Raw genomic sequence first — 16,681 nt, forward strand, 5'->3', positions numbered from 1 at the left:
CAGAGAGGAGCTCGGGTCCCGGCGGACGCAACAACAACATGCATGCACTCTCAAATCCACCCGGAGCCGGGGATGAAAGTGGCAGCCAAATGGCATGTAGAGGGAGAAAAAGAGCGGTAATCCTGGTGAAGACGCACAGCTACACAATACGAGCTGATGTGGAGGGTTTGGGGGGAAATTCAAGGTCAAAGGGAAGCAGAATTTTACCCTGAACTTGGAGGATTCAGAAGGATGAAGCTGCTCCACAATGGCCAATTAGAAAGTACAAGATAAGGCAGAGGAGGGTTCAGGAGGCTAATAGTGAGTGTTTCTGTGGATTGTTCCAATTACCAGCACCTTGATTTCAGTTTAAGATGCAGGAAGTAGGAAAATAAGACTGAAACTTCAACGTACTGCAAGCCTACTGTACAGAAAAGCTGCATTTTTCTCTCTCTTTGTATAAATAGATGCATTTTTAATGTATTTGCACATACTGCATGCATCATCGACACACCTACAGCTCAGTTTTCCCACACTGCTGCACATAAATCAATAAAAATATCCTTTTATCTCTGATTTCTCAACTTGCATGCATTTAAGATGCAAGAAGTAGGAAAATAAGACTGAAAACTCAACCTACTACAAGCTTTCAGAATGGAAAACTGGATTTTTGTCACTTTCTGTCTACAAACATGCAAATATTATGTTTTTGCACATACTTGCATGTATTTTTAGCACACTTACAGCTCACTTTTTCCACATTGCTGCAACTAAATCAATAAAAATATCCTTTTAACTCTGATTTCTTGACTTGCATGCATTTAAGATGCAGGAAGTAACAAAATAAGACTTAAACTTCAATGTACTGCAAGCCTACAGTACAGAAAAACTGCATTTTTCCATGTATATAATGTTTTTGCACATACTTGTATGCATTTTCAACACACCTACAGCTTAATTTTTCCACTTAGCTGCTAGTATATTAATCACAACAGTCTTCCACCACTGGTTTCTCTACTTGCATGTGCTCTTTTAGACTTCTCTACAGTATATTTTATATTAAAACGTCACAAAATCAGCACTAAATCACAAATTCATGTGTGCAGAACTGCACTTATTTAAGTCACAAGCACCTTGATTTCACTTTAAGATACAGAAAGTAACAAAATAAGATGTAAAATTCAACCTACAGTAGAGAAAAACTGCATTTTTTTGTATATATAATGTTTTTGCACATACTTGTAAGCATTTTCGACACACCTGCAGCTCACTTTTTCCACATTGCTGCATCAAAATATCCTTTAACCGCTGATTTCTCGACTTGCACGCACTTCTGTACAGTATATTTCACACTAAAATGCCTCAGAATCAGCACTAAACCACAAATGAATGTGTGCAGAACTGCAGAGTTGCACATAACTGCATTTATTGAAGCTACACACGTGGACAAAATTGTTGGTACCCCTCAGTTAAAGAAGGAAAAACCCACAATTCTCACTGAAATCACTTGAAACTCACAAAAGTAACAATAAATAAAAATTTATTGAAAATTAAATAATCAAAAACAGCCATTACTTTTGAATTGTTGATTAACATAATTATTTAAAAAAACAAACTAATGAAACAGGCCTGGACAAAAATGATGGTACCTCTATAAAAGATTGAAAACTATTTGACCAGAGTGACATGATTAACTCAGGTGTGTCATTTAATTGACATCACAGGTGTTTCCAAACTCATAATCAGTCAGTCTGCCTATTTAAAGGGAGACAAGTAGTCACCCTGCTGTTTGGTGAAAAGGTGTGTACCACACTGAACATGGACAACAGAAAGCGAAGGAGAGAATTGTCCCAGGACATCCGAAAAAAAATGATAGACAAACATCTTAAAGGTAAAGGCTATAAGACCATCTCTAAACAGCTTGAAGTTCCTGTGACAACAGTGGCTCATATTATTCAGAAGTTCAAGACCCACGGGACAGTAGCCAACCTCCCTGGACGTGGCCGCAAGAGGAAAATTGATGACAAATTGAAGAGACGGATCGTTGGAATTGTATCCAAAGAGCCCAGAGCAACCTCCAAAGAAATTAAAGGTGAACTCCAAGGCCAAGGTACATCAGTGTCAGATCGCACCATTCGTCGTTGTTTGAGCCAAAGTGGACTTCATGGGAGACGACCAAGGAGGACACCACTGCTGAAAAAAACTCATAAAAAAGCGAGACTGGAATTTGCAAAAATGCATGTTGACAAGCCACAAAGCTTCTGGGAGAATGTCCTTTGGACAGATGAGACCAAACTGGAGCTTTTTGGTAAGGCACATCAACTCTATGTTCATAGACTCAAAAACCAAGCATACGAAGAAAAGAACACTGAGTCATTCCATCTCATTTCAACAAATCTGAGGAAATTTTGTTGCATGACCTCCTCTGATCATCTCCAAACTTTTTTTTAACTATCCCAACATAAGAATAGATTACTTGCAAAGTTTTAACATCATATGATTGCTATTTGCTAAGTTATAAAATATTTAAATCCCTATTTTTCCACTCGGAAATTGATATTTTAGGTAGAAAGGCTTGATTTAGGAAGATAATACTGGGAACTGACTGATGATATAGACTTACAAGTGATCTGAAGGGTTCAAACACCTTAACAATAGAGCAGGAAAAAAAAATTTGGAATGAATATACCCATTTCTCTGTGGTACAGGGCAATTTAAAAATTTGGCGAAAATGGCATTTTTCAAGAATTTAGGCATTTTTTTCACAAATTTTAATAAGTAACAAGGTTCATATGTTATAAAAATCTCAAAGTACCTTAAAAGTTCTCTCTAACCTAAAAATATCCAAGAGCTAGCTAGTCTCCTTAGACCTCAAAACGATGCCTATTTATGAAACAGACTGAAAAACACCATACATATATTGGCACAGAAACCAATGTGGGACATGGAGTAGAAACATGAAACTTTGTCTGTATAACAATAAACATCCGAATAATTGATATCTGAAGTATCAACATTGTTTCTTGAATCCTTCATGGCCAATTTAACCAAGAAATGCACTATGTTTTATAGGCGTTTTTTTTAGGAATTCTAACTAATATATTGCAGTTAAAATGAGTTATATTGCCTTAGGTCCCATGTAAAACATGTAATTTGTCCCCAACTTATCACACCACTATTTCTGTCCTTTGAACTGCTTGAATTTCTCTGAAATCAGGCCATCATCTGCACCAGATATGTGGTACTGTCCACCACGGCATGTTGAAGGAGCAGTGATTGGACAGAGGATGTGGGCTGTAGGCACCCACACTACGTCATCCTTTCTAGGCCATGTGAACTTCTTGCTGGGACCTTTTGGGTGCATGAATTTCACTTGCAAATCTTCAAATTCAGCTGATAAGTCAAATACGATACCGAGGCTGTCCTGAGAATGCAGTCTGGGAGTGATGCCATTTCTTCTTATTCAGTTACTGTATGAAAGAAAAAACAATGTCTATATAATAATTAACTTCAGATATGCCCTTTGTAACTTATACTACGATGCTGATGCTTCAGATTCATCTTTCATCTTTAGTTGGTCATGTAAATGGTTCCTAAAAACAAAAACGAGGATCAAAATGTATAGTAAATTGATTCAGCAGTTGCTCATCTTTGGCACAAGAAACAAATATGAAAGTAAGTTCACACATACTTCACACATACTAGTTCCTCCAAAAAAAATTTGAACCGCGTACCATGTATCCCACATGCACTTTTTAATGCCTAAAGTTAGGCTATTTTGGGTCTACACCTGAGTTCAACAGCCTATAAATCAATAAATAAGCTTTATTTTAATGTTTTAAAACTTTTACCTTATGCAACTTTCATTAGTAAAGAAGAAAATTCATTCTTTCAGTGTCTTTTCACAAGAATAAGTCCTAAAATAGAGGCATGAAAAACCCAAAATAAAGTCGCCCATGAAATAATAAGGATATTTTGGGAAATTCCACAGTCCAGTATTTTTTTATTTTCATTCATTTCTATACTTTTCTCACCAGAAGGGTAAAAGTTTTGGAAGGGGAAAAAATTCTGACCATGTAAAAGGAGTATAAATTGCTTTTTTTAGTAGTTTAAAACCCTAAAATCATAGGCGAGGATTAAGTTTGGACTGACTATGGGTATTAGATTAGATCATTACTGCTTATACTGTATGTTTATAACCATAATACTTTGCATTTGTTCATAAAATTACCCAAATAAAGCCCAAAAAAATTTTTGGGAGGATCTGAGAAAGTGGTGCAACAAGCATTTGCTGAATTGACATGGAATGACTCCACTGTCCCTACGGTGAAACATGGAGGAGGCTCAGTAATGATTTGGGGCTGCTTTGCTGCATCTGGCACAGGGTGTCTTGAAAGTGTGCAAGGTACGATGAAATCTGAAGACTATCAAGGCATTCTGGAGAGAAATGTGCTGCCTAGTGTCAGAAAGCTTGGTCTCAGTCGCAGGTCATGGGTCTTCCAACAGGACAACGATCCAAAACACACAGCCAAAAACACCCAAGAATGGCTGAGAGAAAAGCGTTGGACTATTCTAAAGTGGCCTTCTATGAGCCCAGATCTGAATCCCATTGAACATATGTGGAAGGAGCTGAAACATGCCATTTGGAGAAGACACCCATCAAACCTGAGACAACTGGAGCTGTTTGCTCATGAGGAGTGGGCCAAAATACCTGTTGACAGCTGCAGAACGCTCATTGACAAATACAGAAATCGTTTAATTGCAGTGATTGCCTCAAAAGGTTGTGCAACAAAATATTAAGTTATGGGTACCATCATTTTTGTCCAGCCCTATTTCATTAGTTTGTTTTTTTAAATAATTATGTTAATCAACAATTCAAAAGTGATGGCTGATTTTGATTATTTAATTTTCAATAAATTTTTATTTATTGTTACTTTTGTGAGTTTCAAGTGATTTCAGTGAGAATTGTGGGTTTTTCCTTCTTTAACTGAGGGGTACCAACAATTTTGTCCACGTGTGTACATCCTGCATTACGCTGGAGGAAAGCGACGTTTTCTCACCATATTAGTGCGTCTTGCTCAGGTTGCTGCCGGTGAAGCTGCTCCTCCAGTGGAGCTGAAATGTTTGTCGGATGTTTTCGGGACGTTTTTCGCCACGTTTCTCTGTTTGTTCGGTTCAACGCCGCTTGTTTCCACGCGTTTTGGAATGGATGACACCGTTTGCGTTGTTTGTGTGTTCAGCTCGTTTGTGGCTTCTGCTGCATCTCCGACTCGTGTAAGATGTGGATTTACTGTACGCCGGAAAATACAGCTTTTAAGGGTAATCCTCTAACAACTCACTGCTATTGTACAGATTTCCCGTTTAAATTACAGAATAAGAAAACAAACGAAACCACCGAAAAATGTATAAATTTACTGTAAAATAGAAAAAATAGGCCAAAACTGTAAATAATAACAATAGATAAATGGTGCTTCATTCTTTTGTAATGATTAAACCTAAAAACTCGACTTTTTTTTAAAGCTGTATTTCAATAATCCAAAATATAATCATTTTTAAATGCTGTTAAATGCTATTATTTTGAAGGGGGAAAATCCTTCATATTATTATTTGTGATATTTGATATAATAAAATAAATAAAAAAGGTGTAAATTTACATGTTCACTGTAAAAATGTATTCTTCAAGAGTGTGCACTGATTTACATGTTGACTTCAGAAAAAAGCAGTGCATAACTGTAAAAAAAAATATCAGCAACAAAAATCTGACTTTCTGTTAATTTTATTTTATTTTTTACAAGTTCTGATTGTAAAATTAGACTATTTTTTTTCTGCATTTAAATCAGCAAAAAAATGTAATTTCACAGATATTTGCTGTTATTTGGATGAAAATTATGTAGATTCTGGATTGAAAAATGATTGAATAATTTTAATTTAAGTACATATATTTTTTAAATTACAGATAACATCTAATAACACCACAGAAAAAAACATTTGTTTATATTTACATGTTGTCTGTCTATAAAAATAATAATGAAAAAAACAAAGCAGGTCAGAACTGTAAATAAAATTTCACATCAAATCGTATTTTGTCGTTTTACTCTCTGTGGCCACAAAACTAGACAGTTTTACTGCATTTAAATGATGTAAACAGTTTAATATTTTACAGATATTTGCTGTTATTGTAACAGTTTTAACAGGATTTTTTGTGTGTGACTTATTTGTTTCTGGCGCTCGCTGCAAAATCGCTGCAAGTGTGAAAAAATAATTTAAAAATGAGCATTTGTAAAACTACAGATATTTGATGTGGACGTTATTTGCAGTTTTAAGCGTTTTTTTTTTTTTTTTGTCAAGTCAACATCTACATTATTGCAATTATTTTAATCCATATCATCTGTAACTGGCCAAAGCTTTGAATAATCTGGAAGTCTAACAGTGAATCTGTAAAATAAAAGTGAATTGTTCCAAAAACTTACAGCCAAAATATCTTTTTTTACAGTGTAGCCAGAAGTAGTTTAACTTTTGCGAAACGACTGAAACTGTAAGAAGCAAGAAAACTGCTCACAGTTCAGTTTTTAAGTTTGAAGCTCAATAAATATCTCATGATGTCCTTATTTTAGTTTATCTAACTTATTTATAACAAACTGAATCTGAACTTCTCCTCCTCCTCCTCTCCATGTCTGAATCTCCAGCTGAAGCTCTGACCTTCCTCCAGTTCATCTCCTACCCGAGTGATATCAACCGGAAGTTCTTACCTTTACGGACCCGGTTCTCCGTCTCCACCGTCTCTGTCTTCATCCTCCTCTCCGGTAAACACCGACGCTCTCTCCGGTTCCTTTCCTCCGGTCTCCTCCAGCAGCAGCAGCAGGCCAGCCGACGGTCCGGCGGCTCCACCAGGTGTTCATGACAGACAGACGAGCCGAGGCCACGCCCACCGGCCGCACGAGCACCGGACACCGGAACCGGTAACCGGGAGGCTCACCTGCAGACGGGATTTATATTCTGTGCTGAAGGGAAAATGAGAACACCTCCAGGAACTGTCATGGACCAAAAAAAAAACAACAAAAAAAACAGAAACAATAAACAATAGAAATAAAAATAAATCAATAAATAAAAGTTTTTTAAAAAAAACTAAAGTTTTTAAATAAAGTTTTTTTTGCTGCTAACTTTTAAAAAACGTAGTAAAAGAAAGTCAAAGAAAGAAAGAAAACAAAGATCAGTCCCAGAGTGTGTGGAAAAATAGTAAATTTAGGAATAAAATTAGTAAATACAGTGTAAAAAAACCCCAATAAATTAATAAATAAAACTGTGAAAAAAGGTTTTATAAAAACTTCATATAAATTTTAAAATGAAGGTTTTTGCTGCTAACTTTAAAAAAATACAATAAAATGAAAGAAAGAAAACAAAGATCGGTATCAGTGTAAAACAGACCCGTGTGCTGAAAAATATTAAGTTGAGAAATAAAATCAGGAAATACACTGTAATATAAATAAATACAGAAATAAATAACAGGGGTCGAGTTTTTTCTTTAAAAAAGTAAACACAAACTTTATATAAGTTTTTAAAATCAAGTTTTTTGTTTGCTGACTTATATATATATATATGTGTGTGTGTGTGTGTATGTGTTTGATTTCAGTGCAAAGAATCCAAGAAAGCCCAACATGGCATCATTATGAGCCTTTACTCAAACATGTTGCATTGCAGTGTTAAAAGGTTACGCAGAACAGGGAAAATAGGATGTTAATTGGATTCATTTTAAAAATTAACAAGAAACTCACCAGAAAAAGCAGAAATTTGTAGAAAGCCTGAAAACACACCTTCTTGTAGTGCACATATACCAGTTTTTTGTGTGTTTTTCTGTCTTGTCTCTCATGCTGCAACACATTTTGAGTTCTTTTGAGACCCACATGTTTGTAAAAAGTCTGTAAAAACACTTTACAGCAGTAATTATGCAGATTTTTATTCATTTTTCTGTATTGTTTCTCATGTTGTAAACCGGTTGCACAGTGGAGTAGTGGTTAGCACTTTTGCCTTGCAGCAAGAAGATCCCTGGTTCAAATCCCAGGGTGGGCCTGGGATCTTTCTGCATGGAGTTTGCATGTTCTCCCTGTGCATGCGTGGGTTTTCTCCGGGTACTCCAGCTTCCTCCCACAGTCCAAAAACATGCTGAGGTTAATTGATAACTCTAAATTGCCCGTAGGTGTGATTGTGTGTCTGTATATGTAGCCCTGTGACAGACTGGCGACCTGTCCAGGGTGTCCCCTGCCTTCAGCTGAGGTAGACTCCAGCACCCCCCATGACCCTAGTGAGGATAAAGCGGTGTATAGAGGATGGATGGATGTTGTGAACCCTTTAAATTATCTTGCAACATTTGGGTCCCCAGCTGGAAACAAATGGTTTAAAATGCTCCAAAAATAATCAGGAAACAAGGTGGAAGTTGCAGGGGTTTTTTTGCATTTAATTATGAACAAGTGCATCTGTAATGTGAATGGTCCAACTTACAGATGCAATGAAGCCAACATAGTGTCACTATGAGTTTATATTTATATATACTTTTGGCATCATGCTGTTAAATCTTCCAGCATCTTTTTCACCTTTTATCTGCAGTGCCAGTTATATTTTGTCTTCATGCAGCTGCTGAAGTTGCACCAAACATCTTTCACTCCTCATTTTATGACCCACAACTAAAAATATATCAATATTACCTCCAAATGCTCCACCCAGAGCTGTTTCCTGCAGGTATTTGTGTATGTAAGGAGCTTAGCTGGGCTCCTGTCTTAACATCATCACAGCCATGTTTACCACGAGTATTTTTTTCTACTAATACAAAGTTACAGAGCATAACCGAGCCATTATTAAAATGATTTTTAGCAGCCAGCTGTGCAGATTAGACTCTTTTTTTTCTTCTTTTTTTATGCTGCGTTCACCAGCTGTTAAAAGGAAACAGAAGTGAGGAGGCTGGAAGGTGGAGACTCGTGGGGTTTATTTGATTATTTCCTGCCCAGAACCCTCAGGTAGACGAGCTAAATAAAGCTCCGTCTTCTTATTAGAACATTCACAGAGGTTATGAAGCAGAGAGCTCGTCTGATCAGGCTCGTCTGATTGTCTCTGAGCAGGAGTCAAACCACATTACAGCTTCAGAATGGAAACTACAGGTCCAGGCTGGGATTCTCAGCGTCTTAATCGACTCAGATTGTTGCTGCAACGACAAAAATGGGCCTTTTATGGTGTAAAAATAGCAGGAAATGGAGGCCTGTTGGTCCACGTGAGACTCAGAGGAGATGGTTCTTCATCTCCAGCAGGGAGCAACGTTCTGTAGCTCCTGATCCTCTGATAGGGAAAAAAACACGAGAACCTAGACAAGGGAGAGCTTTAGAGCAGCTAGAAGTTAGTTATAGGGCTGGTTTTAATCACACAGCAGCCAAATGCTAAAAAAAAAGAAGTTTGATATGTTTGAAGAATGTAAAACCAGCTGATGGTTTACATCTAAAAGCAACTGATTTTTAAATTCTTCCAGTCACAAATAAACATGAGGAGGATTTAGCTGTGATGCTGCACAACTTTAGCTGTTTTCATGCCAAACTTCATTTGATTAAGTGAATCTATTGCATTTTCATTAAACTACATCATTTTGAATATATATTGTAATTATACACTGTAAAAAAATGTGCTTTTTCCTTCTAACATTTTGTGCTGTTTCACAGATTGTCCCAGTTTTGTTAAATGAGGCATAACTAATAAAATCCCTGGAAAAAGCTTGATTTTATATGCATAATTGTCATCAAAAATCCTTATTTTATTCAATAAATTTGTTCTTTCACAACATTAAGTTAGACTTTTTTTTGTACAATATTCACTTGCAGATATTTGTCATTATTTGAAAGACAACTTAATTAATGACTAGAAAATGGTGAAATTTTTAAACTGTTATTTCACAGATTTTCCTTTTTTGTTAAATGACAAATAATATCTAGTAGAGTTTTAATTTCTAAGTTAACTGTAAAAATACTCACATCATGTCCATATAAAAAAAAGAATCTATATTTTTTAATGGGAATTTTTCTGACAACTGTGTTTAAATCAGCAAAAAGTAAATAAAATAAAATAAAAAATAAAACAACATGATTTTATAGATTTTAGGAATTATTGTCATCTTCTTTCTTTCTTTCAGAAAACAAATAAACAAACACACAAAACATGCCAAAATTGTACATAAAGTCAACATCAAAATCTGCATTTTCATAGTTTTTTTAAATTCTAAATATCTTGCAAATTCACAGAAAGTATACTGATGTACCCTTTGACTGTGAAAAAGTATTTTTTTAAATAATTCAGTTTAGATATTTTTTCCTGCTTTATTAAATTACAAATAATATCTAATAAGAAACACAGCATTATTTTTTATGTGTCAACCATAAAAACAATTTAAAAAACAGGCTGTAAATAATAATAATAATAATAATAACAATAATAATAATAATGATAATAATAGTAAGTCAGAGAGCGCAGTCGTTTCATCACTTCCGACAAATGAAATCTTCTAAAAAAAAAACATGGATCCAGACAATAACTTATATTGTTTCATCATTTCGGACCTTCTCTGAAAATTTCATCCAAATCCGTTCATCCATTTTTGAGTAGTGTTGCTAACAGACAGACAGACAGACAGACAGACAGACAGACCAACACCAGTCATCACATAACTCCGCCTCCTTGGCAGAATAATAAAGTCCATATCAAAAAGTTGTGCTTTTATAATTAGTCATTTGTTCTTTCACATTATGTGACCACAAAAATAAAGTTTTATTGTATTTTAATCAGCTAAAAAAGCAAAAAAAAAAAAAACTTTACTGTATCATTACTTTTTACAGAACAGTTTATTTTTTTACAGTGTAGAGGACCATGGATGCTTCAGTGTTCTGCAAATATGGATCTCAAAACAACAGAAACTTCTCTAAATTGTCCAATAATCCTGCTACAGTACTAATAAAGCTCTCTCTCTCTGTGTGGATGAACTCTTAAACTGTGAACTCCAGTCTACCTGAGCTCCACACTTCCAGCTCTTAAAGACACTCAGCAGATTAGCAGTGCTGCCTCTCACTGATCTCCTCTCCCTTCTTTATTCCATCTCACATCTCCCCTCGGTGAGCCTCACAATCCCCCCGACTGCCGCTCTGCTCCCTAATAAGCCACCACGAGGTTCCTGGTTGCTGACAGCTGCTCCAGATGGCGTTATCGCTGCGCTCTTCCACCGTCATCTGGCTCCGAGGTGGACGTCCCTCCGCCGCCCCACCGTCAGCATCAACACCGGCATATGGCGGCGTTATGCAATCCTGCATCACCCAACAACTTCGTTATCTCTCTGAATCTGTCTTTCCTGAGTGCTGACTGGGAGGTAAAGGTGTGAAAACCTCGCAGCCTCCTCAGATGTTTTCCTTAAAAGGCCCAAAGCTGGTTCAGAGTTCAAAGCTTCACCAGAGGGAGCTTAGATTAAAGTACATGTCTGTATTTCTTCTCCCTGTTTGGCTCAGTTTAACCTGAAATATTTACTTATACTGGCATGTTTTTACTTATAGTACATTCTTTTAAAATGAACCTTGTGTTTAGAATGTCACCGTTTGTTGTCTCTTTACATGTGTGTTTTTCTTAAATCAATTTATACATTTTAATGTGTATTTAAGGCACATATACGTGCATTTATTCACATAATCATTCAATTTTCCATATGGCTGTTTTTATCGAGAGATTTGCGTTTCATGAATTCTATATACAGTTTTATACATATACAATTATTTTTATTTATTCTTATAAGAGCAAAGTAGGAGTTTACTTCATATTTCATCTGAGTAAGAGAGATGGGGGGGGGGCTTTTATCTTGAAAATCTGCTCCCAAAGTTGTCATTTTTAAATAAAATCCAGGAATTTTTTTTTAGGTTTCATTACATTTATATATACTTTTACAAATGTAGAATTATTCTTTTAAGAGCAAAGTAGGAGTTTGTCTTCATATTTCAACTGATAGAGATAGATAGGGACTTTTGTTTTGAAAAGCTGCTTCCACAGATGTGTTCTTTTGAAATAAAATCCTATTCTTTAGGTTTCATGAATTCTACATGCCATTTTTTACATCTACAATTCTTCTAATCTGTTCTTATAAGAGCAAAGTAGGAGTTTATCATCATATTTCATCTGAGTAAGATAGATGGGGACTTTTATTATGAAAGGCTACTTTCAAAGTTGTGTCATTTTTGATTGAATTTTTTTTTCGGTTTCATGAATTTTATCTACACTTTTGTATGTCCATAATTATTGCTCTATATTCATATTACCCCAAAGTACAAGTTTATCATCATATTTCATGTTTATAAGATAGATGGGGGGCTTTTATTTTGAAATGGTGCTTCCAAAGTTGTCTAATTTTTCAGTAAACTCCTTTTTTAAGGTTTCATGAATTCTATATGCACTTTTATACACCTACAATTGTGCTATTAAGAGCAAAGTAGAAGTTTATCATCATATTTCATCTAAGACTGATGACAAACTTTTAGTTTGAAAAGCTCTACCCAACGATGCCATTTTAAAATAAAATCCTTTTTTCTTAGATTTCATGAATTCTATATACATTTACAATTATACTTATAAGAGCAAAGTAGAAGTTTTTCATGTTTGTAAGACAGATGGGGACTTTTATTTTGAAAAGTTGCTCCTAAAGTTGCGTGATTCATAAAAAATAAATCATATTTTTTGGAGTTTTTTCTTGGTACAGATGTTCTTTACTTTCACTTAGAGTTGCTTCCTTGTTGTAAGAGGATTAATAGGACTTTCCACTTAAATCCAAATAAGAGGTTTTTGTGCTTTATTGGCAAATATTGCCATTTTTTACTTCAATACATTTGTGTAGAAGCTTAGATTACTCCAGTGATTCATTTTTAACGATAAGAGGAGGCATGAGGCACGAAAATGCTGCTTTTCTTCATCGATTTATGCTGAAAACATCCGTATTCACGTAAAGGAAAACAGAAAATTCTAATTATGATGCATTCCTGTGCTTCTTTTAAACATTAGTTCTGCTGTAAATGCGCATGCAGCACCTATTAACCTCAGTGATTAATGAGAGAATTGGAATGAACGCATAAACGCCTGGAGTTTAACCGCTCACGTGCGTTTCAGCCAGATTTCTGCTCATGTTCACTGATTAAATTCACCACCAAAGAATTAAGGGTTGCATGAAAACATAATTCATGTTTTGGACGTGAAAAACCCAACAGCGTATAAAGTAGCTAGAATTAGCAGCAAATTTAATCAGTAAAACATCACCATTTCTGATGTTTTAGGCACATTTTACTGATAATACCCATTTATTTTTGCATAAACAAGTGTTTGAAAGCAGGATTTTTACTTGTCTTAGGTCATTTTTGTCAGCGCTTTCATCTGAGTTACACATCTGACTGCTTCTTCCATCACTTTCACTCTCATATCTGGGCATTAAATATTAAATCACAGCTGAAATTGAGTCTCTGCTGGACCTGACGGGGAGAAAACTGCAGAAAGGCCTCCCGAAAAAAGAGTTTTACACCTCCTAACCACATGGTTTGGTTGGATTTTTTAACGAATTAAACAAACAATTCTTCATATTGAACATAAGGACAACAGAATGATGTAGAGCAGAGGTGTCAAACATTTGGACAGCGGGCCAAAACCGGCCCTCCAGAGGGTCCAATGCGGATGATTTTGTAAAGAAATATAAAAAAATATCACAGAAGAGACATTAGCTGCAGCTTGTAAATTAGTAAAAGTATAAATTTAAAATAATTTCTAGACCATGACAAGTTGTTTTGATCATAAAGTAAAATACTAGATTATATAATGTTCTTTTGTTATTTTGTGTCTCATTTTTGTACTATTTTGTCTTGTTTTTTGTCTTACTTGTGTTGTTTGTCTCATGTTTTTGTCATTCTGTTTGTTTTTTGTCATTTTGTGTCTCATTTTTGTACTATTTTGTCTTGTTTTTTTGTCTTGTGTTGTTTGTCTCATGTTTTTGTCATTTTGTGTCTCATTTTTGTAATATTTTGTCTTGTTTTTTGTCTTACTTGTGTTGTTTGTCTCATGTTTTTGTCATTTTGTTTCTGTTTTTTGTCATTTTGTGTTTCCTTTTTGTCACACTTGGTTTCTTGACTTATTTTTTGGCATTTTGTGTCTCATTTTTGTAATATATTTTTACATTTTTTGTCTGATTTTTGTCGTTTGGTTTCTCGTTTTTGTCGTTTTGTATTTCTCTTTTGTCACACTTGGTTTCTTGACTTATTTTTGACATTTTGTGTTTTTTGTCTTGCTTGTGTTGTTGTGTTGTTTTTTTGCCATTTTTTTGTCTTGTTTTGTGTCATTTGTGCATTTTTTTTTTATCGTTTTTGACCCTTGTCCATTTTTGTAATTTTTTTGTCCCTTTTTGTTTTGTTTTACTGTCGTATGTCTCATTTTTTTTGTCATTTTGTTTCTCGCTTTTGTCTTTGTGTCTCGTTTTTGTAATATTTTGTCTTGTTGTTGTTGCTTTTTGTCTTTTTTTGTCTCACTTTTGTCATTTTGATCATAAAGCAAAATACTATATCATTCAGTTTCAGATACCTGAGACTAAATGTTTTGTGTCTTCATAGACACTCTGTGGGGGCTGCACAGTGGTGTAGTGCTTAACATTTTCGCCTGGCAGCAAGAAGATCCCCGCTTCAAATCCTGGCATGGGATCTTTCTGCATGGAGTTTGCATGTTCTCCCTGTGCATGTGTGGGTTTTCTCCGGGTACTCCGGCTTCCTCCCACAGTCCAAAAATATGCTGAGGTTAATTGGTTACTCTAAATTGTCCGTAGGTGTGAAAGTGAGTGTGTTTGTTTGTCTGTATATGTAGCCCTGTGACAGACTGGTGACCTGTCCAGGGTGTCCCCTGCCTTCACCCGAGTCAGCTGGGATAGACTCCAGCACCCCCCATGACCCTAGTGAGGATAAAGCGGTGTATAGAGAATGGATGGATGGATAGACACTCTGTGATCTGGAAGTTGGAACGTGTAAATTATAACCTGAGGTATAATATTGTTGAAATTGAATTTATTTTTCTGAAGAAATGTTTTGGAAAACGATAATTCCTTACATGTGAACATTTTCAGAACATACTTTTTTGCACTGAAACGAAGGAAAAATTGGGAGCTGTGGTTATTTCTCGGTTATTATGCTGTGATTTTACTGGTCACTTGCGTTCAAATTGGGCTAAATATGGAACCTGAACTAAAATGAGTTCGACTCCTCTGATGTAAATAATAAACTGAGATACAACATTGTTGAAACTGAACTTATTTGTCTGAAGAAATTTCAGGTTTTTCATGTCTTGTAGAAAGATAATTCGATAAATATGAACATTGTCAGAATGTAGTTGGACTTTGTTGCACTAAAACAAAAGGAAACATCTGGAGTTGTCATTATTAATAGGTCATTATGCTCTGACTTTACTGGTCTGGTCTACTTGAAATCAAATTGGACTGACACCTCTGATGTAGATCTTATTTAACGGTGTTTCCTTATATTTGACACTTTTAAGCTTTTTTTCCATTCTCAAATTGAGTTTTTCCTCAGGTCTTTCAGTGCATCCTTCAAACAGCTGTTGCGGTGCAGTATTTGTGTATATTTGTGTGTATTCGTGGGCCTTTGATGCTGATGTAGCTGTTATCGGGTGCCAGGACCTTCCATAAACGCTTTTTTCCTTCGGTCGACTCTTGACTGAATCCAGCCCTGCACGTGCTCACATGCCAACTCCTCCACCTGCCAGCTCCCCCACCCTCCACCCCCCACCCCCCACCTCCACGCCAACGCCAATGGAAAAGCATGCCGACGTGCACGAATATTGTGTGTTCACGCCGATTAGCCAGTGCACGTACAGAATAATCTGAGCGTGCATCTGCAGGCCACACTGGCGGACGTCACGCTCCTCGGTTGGACCTCGACTCCATTGGCTGGTCTTAACTGCTTTGTAGTATTTTTAGGCCTGTTATTCTGGGGCCTGTCCTGGCAGGCCACTGGGAGACTATATAAGCCTCCCCCTGCTGCAGCTGGGGACCACTGAGAGCTCAGCAGTGGAAACATCTCGGCCCACGACGCTCCAGCAGACATCCAGCAGGCATTTTAAATCCTCTCAGGGTGAGTAGAAGCCGAAACCTGCCGAGATGACCGCTGCATTGGAGCGTAAATCAGACAAGAGTGGGCTTTCTGAAGGGTTGAGAACATTAAAAGTGGCGTCAGCAGTCAGACATTGCAGCTAAAATGAAGGTTCCACAAGATGTTGAAAGGTTTTGATGCTCAAGTTGGAGATTTACTCCAAACGAGCATGAACGTGAAAGTAGAAAAATTGCGAGGTTTCAAAACATTTCAAACTTTCAAACTGTAGCAAAAATATGCTACAGAACAAATCAGTAAACTGGGAAGCTGGTAGATCAACATGATTGCTAAACTCTATGTTAACAGGTTGTCTGCAAGGTTTTTGAATCCATCTGAAAGGATCTTTACCAGGCAGATTTCCAAACCAACAACAAAACTTTTTGCACTTTTACTATGCAACAGTAGAAGAAAACTCTCCTGTAGATCAGACGTTAAAAGGCTTTGACCTTCATGTTGGTGGAAATCTTCAACATGAGCAGCAAAATGAGCATGAACGAGGTCAGGAAACATCT

At 36.2% G+C, this 16,681-nt stretch overlaps 1 protein-coding gene across 3 annotated transcripts in view; it reads right to left on the reverse strand.

Annotated features, from left to right (window-relative positions):
* The window catches only part of slc4a11 (solute carrier family 4 member 11), a 173,151-nt gene extending 166,252 nt beyond the window's left edge, over nt 1-6,899 (reverse strand). The window contains exon 1 of one of the 3 annotated variants that reach the window (XM_051952307.1): nt 6,729-6,899. In XM_051952307.1, the coding sequence (XP_051808267.1) occupies nt 6,729-6,771 (43 nt within the window). In that variant the 5' untranslated portion in view covers nt 6,772-6,899. The remainder of the gene's footprint in view (nt 1-6,728) is intronic. The other 2 variants (XM_051952375.1, XM_051952453.1) reach the window with 2 other exon arrangements.
* Between the last annotated feature and the right edge of the window lie 9,782 nt (nt 6,900-16,681).

Source organism: Acanthochromis polyacanthus, chromosome 1, assembly GCF_021347895.1.
Source record: "Acanthochromis polyacanthus isolate Apoly-LR-REF ecotype Palm Island chromosome 1, KAUST_Apoly_ChrSc, whole genome shotgun sequence".
Taxonomy (NCBI): domain Eukaryota; kingdom Metazoa; phylum Chordata; class Actinopteri; family Pomacentridae; genus Acanthochromis; species Acanthochromis polyacanthus.